Raw genomic sequence first — 20,994 nt, 5'->3', positions numbered from 1 at the left:
GTCTGAATATCAATTCAGGCTTTGATTCTGGTGCACCTGCTCAACAAGATATTACCAGATAAATGAGAAACCTGGTAAAAAAAAATAAAATAAAATACTTATTACTGAGTCATGATTATAATTTAAGGGAAAACAGTGACTCCATGTGTCTGTTGTTTACACATAAATACAGGCCTTCAAATCGATCCTGTGATCACTTCTACTCAATCCTCCTTTCAGAAGTCCTGAATGGAACGTCCTTACCATGTTCTTCATCTTTGTTTAGCATGTTAGCCTGTTAGCATGTCTTATTGCCATGAAACACGAGTTAAACTGAGGCTGGTGGGGATGTCAGTAGTTTTATATAAAGTGTGTTATAAACTAAGTGTTGTCTGGCCTGATGTTGGTCCCGAGAGGAAGATGATTGTCTGTGAACAACTGTACAACAGCTGTGGAGAGAAAGTAAACAAATGCTTTCACAGAGCCACGCCGTTTGCATGACAACAGACTGAAAGCTGAAAGGTCAACAAGAGTCGTGTCAAAGTCATTTATTTTATTAACTGGTAAACATCTGATCTTCATACAATGAAATCTTTAAAAAAAATTAAACATTTAACACAAACTGAAACCAGCAGGAGGAAACAATACCCAACCGTGAGGAAAACTGACAAATTAGACTTAAATAAAAAACAAAAACCCCAAACTTTTGATCTCTGTTCCATGGTACCGTTTCCTCATAAATAGCATCTTTGTTTGGGCTCGACAGAAATAAATTACACGACTGTGCGACCGACACCAGGCGGCGTAACCGCGGTACATTCAACCCTTTGTTACTGTGGGTCGTCTCTGCATTCACATCCGGTTCTTCGGCCTGGAAACCACCGTGTGATGTTGCATTTATGTTATTATGGGATGGATGGTTGGTTGGGACAAGAGCTGAAACGATTATCCGATGAACTGATCTGCTTTTTGATATAATTCTTCCGCTTTGTGTTGTCGAGTGGGTGTGTGGGGAATGTGACGACTGGGACTTTATGACTGTAAATTAGACTATTTTAAGTGTTTTTAATGGTTTTTAAAAGTGTTTTAGGATTACTAGGAGAAAATATCACGTTTTGTTTAATTATACAATGACAATAAATATTCTGGCCATTTTTATCAAAGTAAAATATTAGATACGTTATTAAAATATAAATATTGGCTGATTTTCTGTTTGTATTTTGGTTATATAAAACTAACGGGGTGAAAACTTGAGTTTTGGTTGGGATTTTTTCAACATTAAGCAAACAAAATGTCTCAATTTCTTTAATAATTATTACCTTTTCTTCAAACTGTTGATGAACTGGTCAACACACCCACATCAAAAAGATTTTAAACTTTTTTTTATTATTACAAACTCATACATGGAAGTTTGTAATAATAAAAAATTATATATTTTCTCGCTTAGATCCTACTTTGAACCCTGGTAAAACCCAGAGGGTTCTTTGTTTGTTACTCCTGAACTGAATCAGAATTGAAGTTAAATTCTGATCAAATCACACCAAAAGCAACCTCGCATTTGGACTAATCGTTTCAACTCTATACGACATGAATGCAGCACAAACAATGCAAATATTTTCTCACTGACAATTACAGTATCAGACAATGTACAAACCTAATGGCCAGCCATGTATGAGCCACTTATATAATGACAAAAGACCTCTGCTTATTATATAACACTTTAAAAACAAAATTAACATTTAATTCAACCCCGTAAATATTTATAGTAAAACATCTGAAACTGATGAGTGACGTTAACAGCATGTCAGCAAATTCTGCAACAGTTTTGGCAGCCTGGAACGTTTCATCTCTTCTCAGAGAAGCTTCACGGGAGCATCAAAGTGCAGTTTGCATGATTGTAATCTCCCCCTTCTCCACCCTCCATCAATCTCCACCCCCTCGCTGACCCCAACCACTTCCTGTGTTTTCACTGGGAGTCATGAAGTTGAACAAGTTCCCATGTTTCTGTTGATTTTCTTCCCATGTGATCAGTCCACCTCGAGCCTCCGGTGCTACAGTTGGTTCAATGTTGCAATGACAGTAAAGATGAATCAGTGGTTTATGAAGAATTTTTGTGCGGTATAATGGGAAAAAAGAGAGAAAGCTTCATTTTTTTCTCATGTAAAACCAAGATGATCAATGATTAATCAAACCTTTAACCATGTGAGACGATGGGAGTGAACAGACACCAGCGAACACGCAAGAACTTTGTCTTTTTTTCTCTTTTTTCCCCAAATATGATCAGGAAAGTCGTCTTTTTTTTAACAGGATATCCTTAGTCCATGTACAGCTGTACAAAGTATGAAGCCACTCCACTGCGATGACAGCTTACAGTCCTTAGTGTTACTCGGAGCGCAGGCAGTGATGGAGGACAGAAAGTGGCTTACGCATTTTGCTTTTTTAATTTTGTCGTCAACGTTTCGTATTTTGTCCAGCTCCAGTCTTGGTCCTTGAAAGAGGAAAACCAAAAATTAAAAACAAACAAAAAATGTGATGAAAGAACTGCTTGTGACCGGGCTCTCTTTATTTATTTATTTTTTTGTTGTAATGACAGAAGTCAAATTTGAGTTTTCTTTATTTATTCTTCTATTATCATCATCTTTAAAACCTGATGTCTGCTCTGTCTAGAGAAAACAACTCGGCCTTTTCTTATCAAAGATATGCAGCATTGCAGTGTTTGGACAGTTAACGGTCGTGTACAGCCTTTACAAAACTTTAACTGAACATTTAAAAGGCAGCAAATTACACTTAAAATAAGATGTCACATTAGCTGTGACACACTGGTATGCAGTCTTTGCTGCTGATGGAGTCTCTGTAGTTCTTAAGGCATTAACGGTACCAAAAGCCAACAGTTCTGGTCACAGAACGATGGATTCTCTGAGCTTCTTTAGTCTTTTTTTTAGAATTTTGTGAACTCCAACCTTTCTGGTTATGTCTCTTTTCACCTTTAACCACAAAACAGGTCATTAAAATCCATTTTAAGGCTCTTGCACTGATGGAGTGTGCAGCGCTCGACACCACAATTTTCACTTAGCAGTGTAGATGCGAACGTCGCTACCTTTATGGTTTTATTACGCTTGTTAATTGTTGATGTGGGCAGCCCATCACAGAGAAACACTTCCATTGTCAAATAAATAACAATAACATTATTAATGCATTTGTTTTCTCACTTTTATGTGCCGTTACATTTCTGGTACTTTCATACACTTTTTACGTTATGAATATGTATTTTTTTCTGAACGTGTTGTGTTTTTGCTTTTTTTTCCCTTTGCAGTGATTAGCTTTTAGATTAAAAGTAATCTTTTAAGTGACTTAAAAGATGTTCAGCCTCCATTTGCCTTTAATTTTGTTGCTGCTTTTCCTTGTTAATAAACAACCCTTAATAATAAGTTTCTCAGAACTACTCTGGTGACTCTGGAGGCTGACAAAAACAACTCTCATAATTTTTCTTTAATTAGTTTTAAGTTAAAATCATACAATAAAAAAGGGAAAAAACATAACCTACATATTAAAACCTGCAAAGTGAAAGCGCCGAACTCACCACTATGCTTTTGGCCTGTTCGTCGGCAGCCTCCTGCATCAGGCTGGTCAGCTGACCGAGGTACTTCTGGTTCTCCTGCAGGAGTCTTGGGGCAGCATCACTGAAGGAAACACGCAGAGAGGCTATCAGCGTCGGTTCAGTCACGAGAGCTCCTCTATATGTACAATGTGTTTAGCATTCTGCCCACTAAAGGGAAGCCCAGAGGGGGAAAGAAGCAACTATTCAGACATGTCTGGGAGTTTTCCACATGACTGAAGCAAGAACATTAAATTATTATATACACAATCTACATCTGCTGCTATTCCCAGAGGGTTCGTGTGTTTTATTTATCATGCACTTTCTGTAGATTTTCACGTTTTGAAAAATAAAAATAAATGAACGTATGTTTCAGACAGATCAACAAAAAGCATTCATTCATTCCAAAGTGAAAACATGTACACACACAGTGAAATACAAAATAACCAGGAAATAAATCCTCCATGGCTCAGCTGTAAATGAAAACCAATCTGTCAAGAGTACAGAGCATTTACTCTTTTCCATTATCCATTTTAATCCAGCAACAACAAATATTTATTCTGAGTTGTTGTCTTCATCTATGGTTTAAATGTCTGCTCTGATCTTTAGAAGTTGTAAGAAAAAAGTCAAGCTTTTAGTGATCTAGGACAGTGATTCTTAACCATGATGTCACGGCCCATGCTTGGGCCTCGAGCGCCACCTAGAGGCCAGCAAAACTGTTTAACCGTTCAGAGCCATCGTCATTATTCAAACTGACATCAAACAAATGTATACATTTAGTTACCCAGCACCAAGGAATAATGGATTAGATTTATATAGCACTTTTCAAGGCATCCAAAGCGCTTTGACATTGTATCCATTATTCATCCACTCCTCACTTAAACCTGGTGATGGTAAGCTACATGTGCAGCCACAGCTGCCCTGGGGCAGACTGACGGAAAGCTGGCAGCCAATCGCACCTACGGCCTCTCCGACCACCAAACATTCATCCACATTCATACACCAGCGATGCCAACACTGGAGGCAAGGAGGGTGAAGTGTCTTGCCCAAAGACACAATGACAGAAGACTGGGGGAGTGGGAATCAAACTGCCAACCTTCCAGTTATTGGACGACCTATTCTATCACCTCAGCCACTGCCTCCCAAGTACATAACAAACATTAAACAATGTGAAAAATACCTAGACGGATTACTCCTTTTACTCCACACGCTACTCACAAAAATAATGACAGAATGTACCTACTACTACTACTACTACTACTAGTACTACTACTACTACTACTACTACTATCTGCTCTCACCTTGACAGGTGAGCTTAATTTGACCTTCTCTAAGGCTACGTTCACACTGCAGGTCCTAATGCTAAAATCTGATTCTTCCAAAATTTGATTTTTTTGTGCAGTTGTTCATATTTTCATTTTAATGTGAACTTTATCACATTTAAGGGTATGTAGCTGTGAAGTGTACAGGTATGTAGCCGCGAAAGGATACGCATACACAGAGGAAAAGCGTGACGTCAAGCAGTGAGTAGTGTTTATGGAAGTAAATATAGACCCACATATGAAAGTGGTATAGGTCGGTTTAAAAAAAAAAAATAAATAAAAAAAACTTGGACTTGTGCTCTTCAGACTGTCATTAGAAAATCTGTTATGAGTCACATGTGGCAAAAAATTGGACTGGAGCTGCAGTGTGAAGGACATAAATCTTCGAATGTCGAACTGTTCAATGTTTATGTTTTTACTCTACAGCATGCTGTTCACTAATACGATGATTAACCACAAAAAAAAAGAAAAAAAAATCCAAAAGAAGCATTTGAACCGTTAACTGACCTAAAATACATCTGGAAACAATCAGGATTAGTCCACCAATCGTTTCCCTGCTGGTCTGATCAGACGGACCCAGTATTTACTGAAAATCCAAACCTTCGTGGTTTCAGAGAGATATATCCTGCACAGACATGGTCAGAATACACGAGCAGATGAAGGAATGAGTTACCTGTCATTTGGCCCAGGTAGGGAGGTTAGGGGGTGGGGGGAGCTGACAGGCTGCGCCGACTGTGACCACTGGGAAACTTGCAGCAGGTTTGACGACTCAGGACTGGCTGCTATTGAGCTCCGTGATGAGTTCTGGGCCTGAAGAAGAGCCAGTTCATGCTGGTAAATGGAGCACTAATAATAAACACGCAGTCTGACTCTACAGCAGGAATGCAGGCAGCATAGTTTCCCTCTGACTGTGGTTGGTACGGGTCAAGAATGAGGACAAGACACCTCATCTTTGGAGCAAACAGCTGGACTGACTTTAGTCAACAAGAAGCATAACAGATTTAAATGGATGGTTGGCTGGAAAGTCATTAAAAATTATTATTAGTTGGTAATTAAAAGACAAAAATGATCCACAAAAAAGCTGATAATGTAAGTTGGTTGTGGTTGGTATTCACCTACAATAGATCACGTTGTTAATGCAAAGCAAGAATCCAGGTTGAGTGAGAATATCCAACCTGTTGACTTTCTGTATTTCTCCAATTTAAAAGATAAAATAAAAATGAGGTAAAAACTTACAGCTGGTACAGAATTACTTACACAGGCAATCTTGAGTAAATGCCAGAACTCCCTCTGTCTTTTTATCTGCATCTGCATCACTGTGTTGTCAGCGTCCTTGATGCTCTCCAGGGTCTTCTCAATTCGTGGAAACAAGTCAATGATCTTCTGTTTGCTGATCAGGATCTTACTGTGGGGGTGAGATGACCACAGCAAAACACAACATAAAATTATGTTCTAAATCAAACTCAAGATCTGCAATTTACCAAGTGGCTCCTAGGAAATAATAATTCCAGATAATTCCAGACGGGTGCTGGCATACCTGAGGTGGGTGTACAGATCCTTGAGGACCTTGTCTTGGTTCTGGACAGTCTGAATGATGGCTTTTACCATCTCTGAGCTGTCGCAGCTCACATCCGAGTCCGGTACTGAAACAAATGCATAAGATGGATGAAATTATAAATTTTCTTTTTCATTTTGATTTTTCACACGACTGTTGTGTCATGTACGAACAAAAACATTTCTTACTTTTGCATTTCATCTTCAGCTGCTTGTAGAGCTCGATCGCTTTTTCTTCTCTGTAAGGAAACACATTTAATACATCCAATTTAAACTTTTTCATTCAGTAGCTCTTTAGGGAATTACCATCAGCTGCTTCATCTTCACCCACTATGACCCAAAGATTTGTTTAAAATAAATCTTCTGCAACAAGCGGTAGTCTGGCAAAGTTACAAATGTCACTAAAACAGTGCTTCTAAAAACCTTTGTCACCACTGTACCCCCATAGAATAAATACTCTGCATAGTACCTCCTAATCCAGGGGTGTCAACCATATACGGGGCAATCTGAACTGCAGTGGGCCAGACCAATCTTTATAGGTTGTTTGGGTGGGAAGACTCTTTTGTCCTCTAATGACCCAAATGGGTAGTAAATTAGAGTGACCACAAGGGTTAAGTAGACATTCACAAGAGGAAACTGAGAGGTCTTATCCTTAATTATTTTAATCTCTGAGAATATCTGAGATATCACATCACATCTGGGAAGATGCTGATGGATTCTGTGAGCTTACGTTTTGTTGACTGACTGGGGAAAAAAAAACAGTTGAGTAGCATCTTTTTAATCGTATAAATATAAATGCAATTCACAAAGTTGTTTCCATCCCCCTAATGAGAATTAAGTTCTTTTCTAAACAGATAAAACCTGCCTCAAGTGTGTGAATTAATTTTATGTGCATACGTGGAAGTTTGTTTTTAATTGTTTCATTCACTTTTATTTTTAAAGCTTTACATCTTCTAAATGGATAACTGGTTGCTATAGCGATGTAGTGCTGACTGTAGTGAACAGAGCTTGAAGTCGAGGAAACTTCATGAGTTACGAAAATAACTCATGAACTAATCTTTCCTGTTAACATGTCTTAAAAGCATCAGAAACTAAAAATGACTCAGAGCATCTCATATTTCTAAGGATTCACAGATTAGATCCTGAGAAATGATGGAAGCAAAATCAGAGTTTGACTTCTCCTTAAGAGTTGGACATTTCACTGAAGTTTTAGGTGAGCTGTGGGAACGTTTCATCCACGGCATACACCCTGCCCGTCCAAAAACAAATAAATAAAATTCACCATCTGCATTTAACTAAACAAATAGGTAAAAACCTTTAGCTGGATAATTATTGCGTGGATATTGATGTTTCAGCAGAAAAAAAGCTATTTAACCCTAATTGATGCAATGAGTAGCTTCTCATTTCTTAAACAGCACATCCTGTGGTTGTGGACGATAATCTGTTTCAGAAGGGCCGAACCACTGGCATGCATCAAGGAAAACATCTCATGAGATGCTGAAACTACTAAAACTCGTTGAAGAACTGTACACCGCATTATTAAAACCTGGAAGGATAGTGGGGAACCATCATCATCCAGTAAGAAATGTGGTTGGAAAGAAATCTTGAATGATGATGATCAGCGATAACTTCAAACATTTAGTGAAATCAAATAAGTAAAAAAAAAAATACTGTAAAACTCACAGCTATTTTTAATAATAGGATAAGGAATAAGGAAATAAATGTTGTGACATTACAGAAGCTTATTAAAACCATGCCACAGCAAAAGCTGCTATAATCAAAGCTAAAGGACGTCCAATCAAATATTAGTCTGACCTTTATTTGGACGTACAGTATAAAATTTAATAGTCAAACTGATACATTGGTCCAATTGAATGCTAAGTATTCATAAGAAGCAAATACAATGCAGTGGAAAAAAGAGACAGAAAAGAGGGGAAAGGAATCTTAAAACGTATTCAGCATCATGTGATTGTTTATCCTGTTCTGAGTCTAGCTGGGATTGTTTACAGACTGTGGCTGCTGACCTACATGCAACACATCCGCCTGGGCTGTCAAACTAAAATGAAGCAATAAGAGCAAAAATGATGATCAGAGTGTGTGAATCATTTGTCCTAACTTCCTTGCTCAGGCAAAAGAAAGAATTACAAACCAACAACCAAAGGAGATCATTTGTTTTAGCTCAACTATCTGTAAACATCTGTATCCATCATTTTTATACCAACAATTTTTTAGTACCTAATGTCATCAAAATTCACAAATTCTGAGATTTACATGGCTCCTTGGGTGAATTAAAACATGTATTGTATGAACCTCTGGTGCGAGTCCTCATTATTACTTACAGCTGCTCCATTTTGTCTCCTTGGCGACGGGCGTACGGGCTCCTCTGCAGTTCCACGATCTCAGAGTGCAAAGCCATGATTTCATCATCCAAATGGCTCACTTCTGCCACCTGCAGGACATAAAGGGAGGCAAACAAAACAGGCAAGACTCAGGGATAAAAACAAATATTAAACGGCCCCTTTGATGTTTTACTGGTTAGAATTTAATATAAATCCAGCTACCTGTGCAAAAGCAGCTGCTCTTTCTTCATTCTCCTGCCAGGCTTTCAGCATCTTTTCAGAGGCTTTGAACAGACAATAAAAACGTTAAATAAAATTAAAATAAAACGCATATCATCATCATTTCCTTAATGAAATAAATGTATAGCTTTGTTACAGAATCAAAAGCAAACTCACATATCCCATAGTGCATCTGATCGCTGTATTTTTCCAGGTCGTACTGGATGCTGCTCTTGAAGAAGTCCAGCTTGGCTTTAAGCTGCTGAGAGAAGCCAAACATGCTGTTTTTACACCTGGTCAGGTTGGTGTTGTAGCGCAGGAGACTCAACCTGGACGGGAAGGAAGGAGATGAAGAAATAACAGTAAATACTCCAAATATTCAGTTAGCAAATTAATCTTTTTCTAACAGACTCACTAAAGTGCTTTTTATTACCACAGAGGACATCATTTAAAACCCATCTCATGGTCCTACCAGCTGAAAAAGTCTGTGAAACCCACAGCCTTTTATAACTAAACTTATTATAGAAAGAGAAAATACTGAACTTTTTTTTCCTGAAGACTCTTCTCATAGACATGCTCTGAATAACAGAACTGCCTGTGGCCCTATATCTGTCAGGATGGCTGAAATTACAACATTTATCCTGCAGCATAAATAACTCTTGTAATAGTGAGTGTCTTATATGTGTACACAGATCACTAATCCAGAAGATTTACTTGGACTCAATGTGCTAAAGGAGCATTCCTGCAAACTCAGAAAGTGTGAAACAGGCAATGAACTCTTTACGGGGGTATGGGGGCCGTTTTACACGGGGAAAAACCCTATACCGTATTGTTTGCTCCATTAAAGATGATTATTATGAAAAAGATTCCCATTTTCTTTCCTGAAAGTCCCGTCCCTGAGGGAGAGCTCTTATGGCATGTTTTATTATAACAATTAAATAAATGAATAACGAACTTTACTTTAAAAAAAAAAAAAAAAAAAAACATCAGGAAAAAATACACAAAACAGATTTTACATATTCAACAACTTTTTTCAAGGATTAAGAGGAAAACAGAACTTAATCCCTGAAATGTTTCTGAAGGAATCCCACACTGCAGATAAGTCATGTGACTCACATGGCGGCTCTCTGTCCTTGGAACAATCTGCTGTAGTCGTCTTTCAGGCCACAGATGTAGCTCACAGCTTCACCCCACACTTTCTTCAACACCACCAGAGGCAGCTGCGTCTTCGCTTCTTGCACTGCGAACGTAAAACATGACCCTGCTTAAGCTCATGACGTCATGGAGGGAATCATCTGGAACTCCAACAGTGAGGTTCATCTAAAATCTGACAATTAACACAGCAGTCGCAGGATTAACTAAATAAAAATGAACTCACCGATAGTGTTGACTTTCTCTGGCAGCCGTCTGGCGCTGAAGGGACCAGAGTACCTGGTGATGCTCTTGTCAAACAAGTACACGATGTAGCTGTCCCAGCCTCTCTACACGGGAGAAAAGAAAATACAAACAGGAGTGAAGCTTCCCTGAAGCTCAGAGGAGCCTGACTGGGTGATTCCCTCGATGCACGTGTGAGCACAAAAGAGATGCATTATTCTGTTTTAATGAATATTCCAGGAGTACAGTAGGAGACACCTTCCCAGTATTTCTACCACTATAGTTTCTACTTAGCTTTTCCACTAGAAATAAAGCTTTTTAACCAAAACAAATATAATTTTCTTTCGTTTTATATCCATAATATTTACACTACACATACACCTGATTGTTTTCTTCCTTCTTTGTAATATACTGTGTAGGCCAGTGTTTGTGTAAAGCAGTACACAAAGTATAGTATAAATCTATGCAGATAAGGAAAATGGTGGACAAAACAACCCTGAACTTGATAAGTAACTAAAAATTTAAAAACTTAACACCCATTTTAACACCCAGCCACAAAAGTCACATCGCAGGATGTGTGATATACATTTACACTCACCCTGCTACAACTTACAGCATAAAAGAAAATAAAGGCTCATATTTCCCATCACTAATCTACAGAGAAAGAGAGTTTAATGAGGCACTATTAATATATATTCAAGCGTCTCAGAATAGCTGTGATTCTTTTTCATATATTCCCAGCTGCCGCTGAGTAACACACACCATCTTTGACTTGGAGATCAGACACATTTTGGAGGTTTTCTTGTAAATTCCAGAGCTCATTGAAGTTTACACTTGTTATCTTCATGGTGTTGCACAGAAACCATGAAATCTGAGCTGCACTTGCATCAACGTACCACTCCGTCCAGGACGCACTGTGCAGCTGGCTTTCTGGGGTCCAGCGACACTCCCGTCTCCTGCAGCAGCTCCTGGTTCACCACTTCGATCTTGGTTTCAGCCTCGATGCGCTTCTGCAGAGCGTGGAGACTCTCCTCTGGGGTCAGCTGGAAAGAGTGAACCTGAGCTGTGGTCATATTCAGGATGTGGACGACCTGAGGAGAGAAAAGATGAAGTCTGTCAGTGTAAAGACTAAATGTTCAGTAGAGTTTTGTATGATGAGGCCACAACAGTTTGGCTGTTTGGACAAGACTGCAAGCAACTAAATATTTCTTTCTTAAAATGATGGATCAGAATATTCTTCTACTAAATCAAAGGTTATGTAGGTAGACTTTGTAAGGCTCCGTCTTAGAGAAGATTTTTGTATGAAAGAAATTTAAATGATGTACTATAGTACTAACGCACCTTCATACTCAGTATCTCCTCGAGTACTTCAAAGCACAGTGGTTTCTTTGTGTCTGGGTTCATTCGGCCTCCTCTCTGTTCTGGATTCCACTTCAACATCAGCTGAAGCAAGGCCTCCATCGGCTCCAACAGTGTCCTATAAAACAAGCAAAAGAAAAAGCTGAATTATTTGGACCGTAAGTGTGGCTGACAGACTCATTCAAATGGAAAGAAGTAAATAAATAACTGTGTTACACTGTGATATTTACAGGAAACTACAAAATGCTTTGGTGTCTAACCTGCTGAGATTGTTGGGGTAGGGGAGATGTGTGGAGAACCTGACTTCACCGTTCAGTTCTTCTACAGCCATGATGTCTTTAGGACCTTTATTCCTAACTTTGCTGGCCCTGTGGAGGATGAGATGAAATCATAAATCATCACCATCGAATCTTCAGAAAACTGAAATATAAAGCTGAAACAGCAGAAAAAATAGTTCCGCCTCAGACGCTGTCCCAGGCCAATATCGAGTGCTGCTACAGCTAAAATAAACCACACTTTATAACTGATCTTTTTCTTTTTAACTAAATGGGAGCCATATAATATTATTTGGGACACATGTTAAAACAAATGGATTAAATATTGTCCTGCAGTCGGTACTCAGGTGTTTACACTCGAAGCTCTGAGAACTACAACATATTTAGATCAGGTCCAGCAAATACCACCGCCTAGAAGGGATAAGCCAGTTACTATGAAAACTTGAAGGGATGGACTTACACTATATCCAGCAAGAGGATTTAGACAATAGATAAGCACACCTTTTAAAGACAATCAGGCTTGTTCATCATTTCTAACAGGACTGCGGATGTCAGCAAATTTAGTCTCTCTGCAACTACAAGTTGTTGGTTTTAGTCTCTGTGTGAGAAATTAGAACTGCTAAACTAATTGAATTTTAAAAAAAAAAAAGGCGTTGTCACTCTTGTAGCCATGACTACAACACCCGCATTGAAAACCTTTGCATCTAAGTGTTGTGTTTCTATCAATACTGATCATACCAAGAGCCAATAAATAACCTCGACTACTGCAGTCACATAACAGAATGCCCATTAAACATCTTCCCACTCCATTTAAAGCTAGCTGTTAGCAGCTGTTTTTGACAGGTTAAAAAAGGCTGAAGAGGAGTTAACATAATCTTGGGCTGCTTTCAGTTAGAATGTACAGGTCACTCAACACACTTTTCCTTTTTATGGGTATCCTAATGATTTCTGGTGTCATAAAAAGCATCTTTTACAGAAATGTTCTGCTGTGTGGTCGTTCTATTAGAAACTAATGAGGTACAGACAACACAGACTGCAGCTTCAGACTATCCTTCAATATTCAGAGAAGATCCCAGCGCCCAGCAAACATTCATACATAGTTCAAAAGGTACAGTGTCTAGAAATTACAGAGATCTAATGATAAAGGTGGGCATGGAAACTGCTTCAAATGGCCGTCAGTGGTCACAATTCCTCCAGTAGTAAACGTGTTATTCTGCGAGTGGATCCAGTGGCTTAGGTGCGGCGATGACTGCACTACAGGTAATTACTTTAAAATGGCATTAAAATAGCTCCTATCAAACAAACCCAATGCTGCAATTTTAAAGCTCAGAGGTTCTCACTTCACAAACCCGAGTTGTTTGGCCATTCAGAGACACCGTAGTAAAAATGGTGGCACTAATATAGCAGCTGCCGTGTATATGGATCCACAGCAAGTAGACACAAATGGCTCATTGTAAGAGGGTAAAAATATAACTGTTATTTTCGTAAAGTGATTAGATACCAATAGAAACTTAGTTTTAAATATTAGACTTGTCTGACCTTTGCTTTTGTTACATACTGCATCTTTAAATAATTAACTAAGTGCCTAACTTAATTAACTAACGGCAGTGGGGTCCACTGGAGAGCCAGCAAGACTGTAACTTTCATACCAGAGCTTCATAAATACGTCTATCTGCCCAAACTGAAAGAGTTCCAGCAAAGTCTCAAACCACTTATGGTTCCAAATGCATTATTCTTTCTATAATTAGATTTTTTTTGTTTATATTTTGATTGTAGGTTTACTCAAAGTTCATTCTGTTCTTGTAGTTTCTTTAATTTGGCTCCACCTGCTGGCTTGCTTTCACCGCCTCTAATCTTAGTAGTTTAAATTGTGGCATTCATCTAACTGACCTAAATTGAGTCTTTTTCAAACTGCCTTTTATCACTTCATGTCTGCAATGTACCCACAGCCACAGACAAGCAGCTGAGTTACTCTGACATGGAGGGGGGAAAAAAGAAATCAACATGTTACCCATAACGAGCATCCTATGATTTAGGTTGATTTAAGGCAAATATCAGAGATGGATTTTAGAAATAATAGGATGGTTTCCTTCTCGCTATCTGAAAACTGATCAGTTACTTTAAATCACGCCCACACAAAAATGCTGATCTTATCAGGTCATCTTACCACTGCACAGGTTGCAGGTTATGTAAGAACGGACGGAAACCACAACTGCATTCAAATATCATCGTGCCAAAGCTCCAGTAGTCCACGGTGACGGTGTACGGCTTGTTCTCAAACAGCTCGGGGGCCTGCAGAGAAAAACATGCTGCATTCAAAAATTTTGCGTAACATTAATATTATGTATTATAGTATCTAGTGAGACCAGACTTTTGTCTGTTTTTTAAACAATTTGGTACATTATTTTCTGTGTTTACCAAATACTGAAGTGTGCCAACGAAGGAGGTGCACAAACTCCCCTGGTCCAGGTCCTTGGCGTAACCCAAGTCGATGATTTTGTGAACCATCTGCAGAGTAATAAGCAAATAAGAGACTGTTTCTTCAAGCTGTGCATGCTAAAGGAGCAAACATTAAAAAATGAAGCAGTTTACCTTTCCATTGATGTCCTGCAGCACTATGTTTTCAGGTTTAAGGTCTCTGTGTATAATCTTGTTTTCATGTAGATACTGGATACCAGATCCTAGATCAGAGGTCGGTGAATAAAGTCAGTAATGAAGCTTTAAAAGACAAAAGTGGAGCAGCAAGGAGGAAAAACAGTGGACCTACCGACGTCGTTGAGTAACGAGAGGACTTCACTCTCTTTGAGACCGCAGCAGTTTTCAGGTCTGCTCAGCACCTGCAGGCCGAGAAAAGAAGAAGAAATTATTTTTATAACATTTGTCAGGGTGGTGACATTTTCTAGAAAAGATAAAGACTGATGTGCTGTACATGAAGAAAACCCTTCAGGTCTTACGACGCAGATTAATTCTTTTTAAACTGTGTTGATTTTTTTAAACTTTTAAATCTTTTAGACTGAGGAATGCCATAACCAAGTTCTCTTTGTTCGTAATAAAAGGACACTAACTTATAACAACTTAAAGGGAATGTAAACACAGATTTTATGAGGTTATTTTACAATCAGCTGGTACTGTAATGTACACATGAATGCCCAAACAACCATCTTTGATCCTGGTAGTAAGTCAGTCAGCCCCCCTCACCTTCCTCAGGTCTCCTCTGGAGCAGTACTCCATGGCCAACAGTGGAAGATCATTTAAGGAAATGCACTCTATTTCCTCTGGAACATCTTGAGCTGTCACCACGTTGACGTGATTTAACCTGAGTGAGACAAGTGAGAGCTGTGATGACATTACTTTTTAATGGCACCTAGAATAAAACTGCACCATCATCTGCTGCAGTGGCTGAACAGCAGCATCATTTTCCTCTGCAGTTTTCTTGTATTCTTCAGTAAATGGGTGGAATAACTGTGGTTACATAAATATTGTAAAAATGAAGCACAAACTTTTTCATGATCTGTATTTCTCTGCTCCATCGGTCCCTGTTCCTCGGTGTGAGTTCCAGGCGGCACATTTTCACTGCAACTTTTTCATTCGTTTCCTAAATTAAAACAGAACAGATTCATTTATTACACAGACAACAATCTTTGAGCCACTCCTAAAATCTTATATACTGTCACAAAAACAAGAAATCAGGTGCATCAATTTATTGAAACATGCACATAAATGGATATACAGTAAATAAAGCAAAACATAGTTTACTCAATTCCAACAAGCTTAAAGTGAATATTTTGCCTCAGCAGCTGTTTTCTTCAACACATTCTGAACCCTCTGGGCCATCTTTCTTATCATTTCTTGAAGCAGCCATCAGGAATAGTTCTCCAGGTTCAGGGACCCCCTGTGGTCTTTGGAGGATCACCTTGGGGGGTCCTGGACCCCAGGTTGGGAACCACTGTTTAAGGACACACTGCACACAATGCTGAGATAAAGTTTTTAGCGAACAGCTTCATGATAATCATCTTGTTGGTGTATCAAACTGTGTTGTCTTTGGTTGTTTCTTTGTGAACATTTCAGCTCTTTGCTAAACTGTCTGTTGAAAAAACGGAGGTTCATCCCCCAACTTCGGTACATTTTTTACTTGAATGAGGCCAGTGTTAAATTAATAAATGACACATTCTTCTGATAAATGATCAGGTACAAGGACCGGGCTGAAAATGAGTGAAAACGTAGCTAATGTCTGAAGAAAGACGCTCATAAAGTCTGGAAAAAATATCAATTTAAAGAATTACAAGAAAGTCTGGATCCTTGGATGCAACACATAAACAAATGAGAGCTGGATCAAGACTTCTGCATGGTAGTGTTTATAAAACATACCACAAAATCACTAATTGTATTAAAGTATCACAATATAAAGCTGATTATTACACTGCATTCTGAGCCAATTTCTTTCTTTTTAATCCCTTAAAGATCACCTTTTTCTCAAAAATCCCTTTACTTGTCAGGAAAAACAGAACAAGTGAACAAGTTTTGAACCAATAAGTGGATTAATTTGATAAAAACTGGCGTGTTTCCAGCTTGAGAATGTTAGATTTGATAAATATATAACAAATGAAGTAAACTTGTATAAGACTCTTAATCTAAGCCTACATGTTAAAAGGAGGAAAGTTACTGTTATAGAAAATATGGACAGATGCAGCAGGTTGGCAAGGTAACACTTTCTATCCAAAAGTATATCACCATGAAACTTGTAAATCAGTAAATTCGTCATTTTAAATATTAAAAAATCATAAAATATATGAAAAATGTTGATACATAAAGGAAAAAAAGCTTATCCCCTGTTAAAGGATATGTCTCCCCTGTTATTCCCTGGTAAACAAATATGATCATACACCAAATAAAACAGTCTGACTGATGGAGCTTTACTCACTACCGTTAATTCTCAATTGATTTCTGTTAGAAAATGAAAATATTAACATGACATCTGTGCATTAGGAGTGGGAGAATCTCTCTCAAAGACCAACTTTGCTGTTTGAAGAAAAAGCATCTTCACGAGAGATCCGACAGAAGAGGGAACGCTTGCACCAGACTGATTCTCCTACGTCTGCTCCGGCTGACTTTTACACAATTGGGACTAACATAAATCATTTCTACGTATCAAAATCAGAACTAAATAATAAAAGATTTCCTGCTGTTTTCAGAGTTCTGTACATGAGCAACATCAAACCTGCCAACCCACATGAAAAGAAATCTGTACGTTCACGACTAAAACTTTATTTGTTCAGAGTTTTAGTGGCAGGAAAACAGAAATGTGAATATTTACAATAAGCCTATAAATTAGTTGATTTTACTTTAATTTTGTTCTGTTTAAAACAGTCAGCGATGCATCTGACAAACTTATTAATTCACACATTCCTGCTTTCCTTCCTGCAGTGGCTGCAGCAACTTCTTTTGTTTCCACTAACCATTTCACAATTTCACAATATGACTGTGATTCTTTTTCTGATGCCTACTCCATCTGTTTTACAAGAACGCACACATATAAAAAGTTAGAAAAGAGAGTGCATGTTGAAAAACACATCAACCACCTGAAAAGCAGACAAAAATATCAGCTGCTTTTTAAGCTCTCCTGGCATGGTGAAGAAACATTTGTGTTGTGCTGAAAACGTCACGTCCAGAGCAGGAATGCGGAGTTAAACAAGCTTTGTGGTCATTTCTGAGCCACATTATGGCTTAAATTTATTCCAATTTTCTTTGTAGGTTTTATTCATAAATACATTATATGAGATTTGAATTTATTTAGAGGGACTCTATTTAATACGCAGTCTATTCACTTCACTTATTCACTGACATTTAAAAAGTCTAACTTTTTTCTGTCCTCTGTGGGGGTTTTTTTTTGTTTTTTTTGCACAGCATTTAAGTCATTTATGGAAAATTTGTCTGTGATGAAGTATGAAAATGTGACAAGATTTCACAGCTGAGTGTAGCTGTCGCATGATGTCAATACTTAACCTATATTTAAGTTACATGTATAAAACTCTCACTGATGAGTCACAACAGACTCATTATGATGTAATGCACAAGTACAGGAAGCCTCCTACATTATCTTCTCGCCAGTTCTTTCAGTAAGTGATTTTCAAAGACAGTGCTAGGGAGGCCTCAGAAAATAAGAGAGAAGCTAAGTAAAAAAAGTTTAGCAGCAAGTTTGGCATGATGACGACGCCATCTGTGTAGACCTGGCGGTCATCAGGCTGCTCTGCTCCTCAAACTAGCATGTAGCTAGCTAGCGCAAAATGGACATGTTTCTGAACACAAATAGACCAAAGGAGCAAAACAACAGCTCTGCCGTGGTAGCCTGCTGCAAAAACCCCTAAAAACTCAGAACTAAAGTTCTAAAATACGGTGCAGCATACATTAGGTATAGCTTTACAGCCATACAGAAAAATGGCCATGATTGCCTGTCGCCTGTCTGGAGACTCTAGTGTCCCACTAGTGTAATCAGACACACACATACCTGCACGTGCACACACAAGAGAGGTTTGATTTCTATTGTTCTTATCTGTCAACAGTTTTGGGAAAAGATCATTATTCAGTGGGAATATATAGTGCTGAAAAGATGTTCGTTAATAATTTTCTTATGCTAAACAAATGCAATAATTATTGTAAAAAAATGTAAGAAAATACATTATAAAAGTTGATGTTTCTTTGCAGATTTTGTAGCATTGTCTTTGGGTTTGGGGGTCCCTGGAAAGAAGCTAATGCTGTTTGGGGGGTCTTGGCATGGAAAAGTTTGGGAACCTCTGCTTTAAGTGAATGTCTAAGCTCCACCTGGAAGCACTGCAGTGTGTTGCAGCTGTTTGTCAAAACATGAAGGATTTGAACAAACACTGAAATCTGAAGTGGGATCACTGACTATACGTAGCCTCAGAGCCCACTATGACCAGTCCACTGGGACCAAGGAGGGAATCAAGGCTCCATGTTTGAACATGCACAATTTTCACATTTTATTTATCTTTCAATTTTGAAATGCTGACCTACTTTAATTTACTAAACAAGAGATCATTATACATATCAGTGAACATAAATAAAGGTTCAGTTCTATGTAACATGTAAATAACTATTGATAAGATATTTTCAATCGTACTGATTTTAACTTGAAAGTCGGGTACTGATTACACGCAGATGTTGATACAACTACTAGACTACTTAAATACATATCATAATATGTAGTTAGACATTATGAGCCTCTGGACCTTTGCTTTTCTAAGTAGGCTTCCTTAAATTTTAATTAAATGCCCCTGGTTTAAATTGATCCAAAGTAGCTCCATCTTTATGGTAAAGGTGATGCTATGATCCAGTAACACACAGTGTATACGTCTGTAAAGAAGTGTGCCGTTTGATTAAAAAAAAAAAAACACTTTGGGCTATTGATATGTATGTAAATGGGTTTTTGCAAACCCCAAGTTTACATCTCAGTATGGTGAATGTAGGAATTGTATTTACTTCTATCAAACTATTATTTAACTGTATAATTACTAGTTGTACTTAAAGGAACAAACATCAAAATATAAATGATCCTTTTGGTGATAATCATCTGTATGTTGATAAATAATATAGTGAAAGGAAGGTTTCGTTTCTCCACACTCACCCGATGCTGGTAGAGGTAAACATGGGCAAAGCCGCCCATTCCCAGCCTCTCTTTCAGCACCCAGTCCCCGCAGCTCTGGTTCCCCCAGAATGGAGGTTTCTCCATTGTTGTAGCGAAATCTAAAAGAAGTCTAGAAATAACAAGATGTGACCAAACAGTTAACACAAACAGTCCTTAAAATCATTAAGTCATTGCGCTCTTTGAATTTCAACCTAGCTAAACTGAACGATCAAACTCAGGGGGCAGATTACATCCTGGAGGATCTGTCTGTCACATTACATTACCCAACAGCACAACAACAGCAGCAACAGCAACAACAACAATAACAAAAGCTTTTATGTTGTCTATGTTTAAAGACACGATCTACCAGACATAAGATAGCGGGGAAGAAAACATTGAATAGCCTTCAAATTAGCTAGACTGGCTAACCAGCAACGGGCTAGTTAGCTAACCAACGACATACCCAAACATACGGGGAAATAGCCGCAGCCCTTCCCTAGCTTTCCACCATTAGGAAATTAAGCCTTCAACGCATGTTAAGCAGTATTTCGATCAGGCTGTGGGTGAACCGCGTTTTAAGGCTTACGTGGGGTTTCTATAGGAGTGTCATGAGCCGTTTTCTGTAGAAAAATGTAATCTATTCAGACGGTATCTTGTTTTCAGGTCGCTGCAGAAACGCGTCCCTGTGTGTACTTTCCCACACTGACGTCACGAGAAACCCGGCTGTTTCTTGTAAATGAATCCGAGCTGCATTCAAGAACGTTGAGTTCAAAACGGTTAAACAACCACGAACAAGTGAAATGACTCTAAATGCAACCCGCAGTGATTCATATAGTCATTTTTGCTCCTCTTTGTTTACTCCAGTTTCAAGATGCTGCAAACTTTATTTGTAGTACTGTCAATTATTTGGGGTAAATTTTTTCTGATGTTTCTTTTTTCTTTTTGTTTTCTTTTAGTTAAAGTTTTGTTACAATATGAGTGTGGTTGATTTGAATAACTTGGAATCAAAATTAAACATTACAAGTTATGGCACATGAAATGTACACAAACTTAGCCCAAAAAGTAAAGAAATTTATGTTTATTTCTCACTTTTAATTACTCCCATTGGTAAGCCTGAATAATCACCTTTACAACAACAAATAACTTGCAAGGATTGTGTTTCAGTGGAATGAGAGTGTGGGGATTGTCCCCCTAAAATGTGCCAAAATCCCCTGCAAAATCTTCTGTTGGTATTCACTTTTTTCCTTTTTTTTAGATTCAAGTGCTGCCAGCTAGTCACAGATGTTTGACTGGCACCTGATTAACATGATAAAATGAGATTCTGGAGCCAGTGGTGATC

At 38.3% G+C, this 20,994-nt stretch overlaps 1 protein-coding gene across 1 annotated transcript; it reads right to left on the bottom strand.

The window, feature by feature from the left end:
* Positions 1 to 512: 512 nt before the first annotated feature.
* Positions 513 to 20,371, bottom strand: LOC121632315 (inhibitor of nuclear factor kappa-B kinase subunit alpha-like). Its single transcript, XM_041973686.1, has 22 exons — positions 20,242 to 20,371; positions 19,656 to 19,785; positions 15,517 to 15,611; positions 15,215 to 15,332; positions 14,784 to 14,853; positions 14,609 to 14,697; positions 14,435 to 14,524; positions 14,184 to 14,308; positions 12,002 to 12,109; positions 11,724 to 11,859; positions 11,279 to 11,473; positions 10,387 to 10,489; positions 10,125 to 10,248; positions 9,186 to 9,337; positions 9,012 to 9,073; positions 8,790 to 8,899; positions 6,640 to 6,689; positions 6,434 to 6,539; positions 6,154 to 6,301; positions 5,570 to 5,706; positions 3,560 to 3,659; positions 513 to 2,467 (listed from the first exon to the last, which is right to left on the bottom strand). The coding sequence occupies exons 2-22, from the start codon at positions 19,758 to 19,760 to the stop codon at positions 2,402 to 2,404; spliced, it is 2,289 nt and encodes a 762-aa protein (XP_041829620.1). The 5' UTR covers positions 19,761 to 19,785; positions 20,242 to 20,371; the 3' UTR covers positions 513 to 2,401.
* Between the last annotated feature and the right edge of the window lie 623 nt (positions 20,372 to 20,994).

The sequence above is a fragment of the Melanotaenia boesemani genome, chromosome 21 (genome assembly GCF_017639745.1).
Source record: "Melanotaenia boesemani isolate fMelBoe1 chromosome 21, fMelBoe1.pri, whole genome shotgun sequence".
Lineage (NCBI taxonomy): Eukaryota > Metazoa > Chordata > Actinopteri > Atheriniformes > Melanotaeniidae > Melanotaenia > Melanotaenia boesemani.
This window is presented reverse-complemented; position numbering and strand designations above follow the sequence as displayed.

Coding starts and splice junctions, on each gene's coding strand:
- LOC121632315 (XM_041973686.1), bottom strand. CDS start 19,760: ATGGAGAAACCTCCATTCTGGGGGAACCAGAGCTGCGGGGACTGGGTG. Junction 15,333..15,516: donor GAAATACAGATCATGAAAAA/GTTTGTGCTTCA, acceptor TGTCTCACTCAG/GTTAAATCACGTCAACGTGG. Junction 6,302..6,433: donor GATCTGTACACCCACCTCAG/GTATGCCAGCAC, acceptor TCACCCCCACAG/TAAGATCCTGATCAGCAAAC.